Source organism: Crassostrea angulata, chromosome 2 (genome assembly GCF_025612915.1).
Source record: "Crassostrea angulata isolate pt1a10 chromosome 2, ASM2561291v2, whole genome shotgun sequence".
Lineage (NCBI taxonomy): Eukaryota > Metazoa > Mollusca > Bivalvia > Ostreida > Ostreidae > Magallana > Magallana angulata.
In genome coordinates, this window is record NC_069112.1 from 24,501,046 (window position 1) to 24,504,785 (window position 3,740).

The 3,740-nt window shown below is 31.4% G+C and overlaps 1 protein-coding gene across 1 annotated transcript; it reads left to right on the top strand.

Annotated features, from left to right (window-relative positions):
- Nucleotides 1–556: 556 nt before the first annotated feature.
- Nucleotides 557–2,839, top strand: LOC128173657 (fucolectin-like). Its single transcript, XM_052839329.1, has 2 exons — nt 557–972; nt 2,547–2,839. Exons 1-2 carry the CDS (start codon nt 702–704, stop codon nt 2,762–2,764), a joined length of 489 nt encoding a protein of 162 aa, XP_052695289.1. The 5' UTR covers nt 557–701; the 3' UTR covers nt 2,765–2,839.
- The last annotated feature ends 901 nt before the right edge of the window (nt 2,840–3,740 follow it).

Sequence of the window (3,740 nt, forward strand, 5' to 3'; positions counted from 1 at the left end):
ATTCTCAAAGAATGAAATAGTAGTCTTGCAGAATGCAGGAAAATATTTGTCGTCGATAAACAGTAGAAAACCCCGTTACGGACAGCAAGCTTTCACTATGACTCGATCTCAGGAAAAAGTGCACATGCGCATTACTATTGTATGTAAATTACCAGATAAAATATCACCAATTGGGGTGAAATCCCCACATTAACCAACGAGCAACATGCATTTATCATCTACTGTACATAATTTTTTTTTTGGGGGGGGGAGTGGTTGAACAACGTAAAACTATGTTTTCTCAGAAATACGCCAGCGATGGCTTTATGCACCATATCATTTGTTTGAGTATACGTCGAAATGCATGTTTGATTTTCAAATTGACGTTTGACAATTGAATAAACAATGCAAAAAAATGTTGTACCATCATTAATGTATGTTATACGTTATTGTGAGCATGTCAGTTGTGTCGCTAGCCTCTTGTTTATCGCCTAAATTTAGTATTTTGTCATCTTTACTAACAATGCAAAAAGTAGACTATTGAAAATTTTATCAGGTAGACAAAAGCCAAAAAAAGGATACACTTTTCTTGTTCACGCAAGCTTTTTAACACCTGTGACATACACGACATATATCAATTAGATCCACATTCATTCTCAATAATACTACATAAATATCGTCCAACTTAACACAGCTATATTATCCACATTGGAGAATTCAAGATGCATTCATTTTTGTTAGCGATTGGTCTCCTTTGTGTTCATTGTGCTCAAACGTGCAAACACAGTGGCTACACAAACGTGGCTTACATGAAAAAGATTACTTTAAGTTCTTATCATAGCAAGAGTCAATATCCTGGATCAAACGCTGTTAATGGCAAATTAAACGACGTCACTGCATCAGATTGGGAAGCTTCCCCCTGGCTGAGGATAGACCTTGGGAAAAGCTTCAAAATACAGAAAATAGAAGTAATTGACAGAACGGGATGTTGTGGTAAGAATAACTATGAATATTTGAAATAAAAAATTTTCATCAATTTTGATTAAAAATTCGAGTTCCAATTCTATTTCTCTTCTCTGTCTGTCTTTTTTCATAGTATATACTCAATCTTTTGTTACCACCGAAAACGGTATTGTTTTTTAAGGACTCATTACTTCTTGGAATTAAAATTTACGTTTCTTTGGTGGACCCAGACCTTTTATAAGTAAAAAAAAACATGAATTTGCAATAAAGTTTAAGTTATGAATAAATCTATATTAATATTAATAAAAATGTGTAACACATACCGCAGTAATTTCATTAAGCCAAGTAATTTGCTTTCATCAATTGGTTACATATCGCTCTATGCTGATTAGTAAAAATTTGATTTAGTTCTTGTTAAATTTTTTGTCATTTCTTAAAATAATTTTACGTAACATTTTGACATATATGAAACAATAGGCATATTGCTTTGTTTAAGTCAATGATAAATATCATGCAGGTAGTATCAAAACGAAAGCTATTGAATCATTTCGTGATAATTATATTGTTACTGCATACTATACACTTATTTTTAATGGAATTTTATGAAGATATATATATATATATATATATTTATATATATATATATATATATATATATATATATATATATATATATATATATATATATATATATATATATATATATATATATATATACATATATATATATATATATATATGCTGAACAGTCTTAATAGCAGATATCAACACCCCTGTGAATGTTTTTGTCATTTAAATTTTAGACCACGTGGTTTTATTTGACCCTTTCAGTTTCGCAGTAAACATCGTGCCTCGTGTTCATAGTCTATTTTAGAGAATCTAGGCAACTATAAATTCTAGAGGTTTGTTGATCTTAAACTTTATCTTCATTAATTAGTGGATAAAATGTGTTCTAGAAATAGATATGACAATACAAAAAATAGTTTTTCTGCTGTTGCGACAATTAACATGCATAGTAAAGATCCCACCCTAAGAATTAATTTTCGATCCGCGCCTGACCTAGTAATAACATCAATAGTGAAACAGACTGTACTATTTTATGCAGAATGTTCCTTTTTTTTGCAAAATACTCACCCATTATTTTTTTTAAAAAACGGTATTGCACACCACAAGCATCAAACATAGCTATGATTTTATTAAGCAACCAATTGTTTATATTACCAACCTCTCTACATGTGGTTGAACACGAACGATAACTCTGTTCTGAATATCATCGTTTAATTTAAGAAACCACTAGATGGTGAAATAAGACATACATCTTAAAAGGTGTTGGTGTCTTAACATAAATCAAAGTAGAATTTGATATTAAAATCGACCAGCACTTACGTATTTTGAGAATATTATCCGAACACTTAAACTTCCGCTCGAAATTTCACAGGAACTGAACAAATCTCGGTGAAGTCCCGTGAACTTTCATTCGAGCACCTCTGGATTTATTACATACTTAGCAACGATAAAGAAAACATTCCGAACACATTCGCAGGGGTGATCAAGACCATTAATGATTGCAATTTATGTATAACTGTTCCCTTGTTTTCTTTCAGAGGGTCGCCTACACGATGTTGAGTTTACAGTTTGGAGTTGTCCAGATCACATGAATTCATGTGGACGATACATTGGGCCTGCAAAGAATGGCGAAAGGATCACAGTGTTTTGTCCAAAAAACACAGTTGGGCAATTCGTACAGCTACAAATTGTCAAGGGAGAAAAAAACGAAATAAGCCCTGCAGAAGTCTGTGTCTGGGGAAAACCCAACAACTAAAGGGTGATATTATCGAAATATAAATCCATATATGGAAATCATTTTATCGATTTATATATCAACATTAAGATATGAACGTTTCAAATAAAATATAAAAAAAGAAATAAAATGTGGAATTTCTTTGTTAAAATTATATAATAGCAAATCAGTTTTATTTCAACATTTTTTTATAAGTTGATATACTATTACACGAATAAGTTTTATGTAAACGTTATTGACTAGTTTGTTTACATGATGTCAATTATAAAAAGATTTTTCATAATAGTTAAAGTAACCTGGCTCTTTAACCACGAATCATAAGTGACTTGCATCGTTTTCAAACTTGCTCGATTGTCCTATGCATTCTTCGACCACTTTATCTTCTAGAAAAAAAAACCCAACTAGAAATTAAAGTTATGCGAAATTTTCAAATTTAAACGTTGACATTATTTTTATTTCTCTATACTTAGCGGCTAAGCGTGTCATATATAAAAACTCCAGGGACTTGTTCCAAACCGCATAAATTGTATAATGTACATGGAAATGTTTTTTTTAATCTGTACATTGTTAATTATAGCCTTTATGCAAGAAATGATTTTTTTTTTCATTTTCAATTCTTTCTGGATTGTTCCTAAAAAGAATTAGATCAGGATTTCCTAAAACGTTCCGTTTTGCGTTTTAGCGATTGATTGATTGATTGATTGATTGATTGATTGATTGAAACAACTGCAACTTCTCGGGAATTTTCGACATGCAGAAAAACAACCTCAAATATAATATTTAACCGTCTATAATAACCCATTTTTGAAAAAAACAAAAATAAACCACAGTGGGACATATGTTTGAGGTGTTGTCTGAGCTCTGGCCAGAAAATATGCGATCGATAAACGGAAATCTCAGCTCAGTCATTGCACAGACTTGAAACATACACTCTTGGGGTTAATGGCATGCTCCATCATGTGTACACTTTTCTTTTACCGTCCGAATCTCAACATAG

Excerpts from the sequence above, each read along its gene's own strand:
- LOC128173657 (XM_052839329.1), top strand. The coding sequence starts at position 702 with ATGCATTCATTTTTGTTAGCGATTGGTCTCCTTTGTGTTCATTGTGCT. Across the intron at positions 973-2,546 it reads TGACAGAACGGGATGTTGTG|AGGGTCGCCTACACGATGTT; the intron begins GTAAGAATAACT and ends GTTTTCTTTCAG.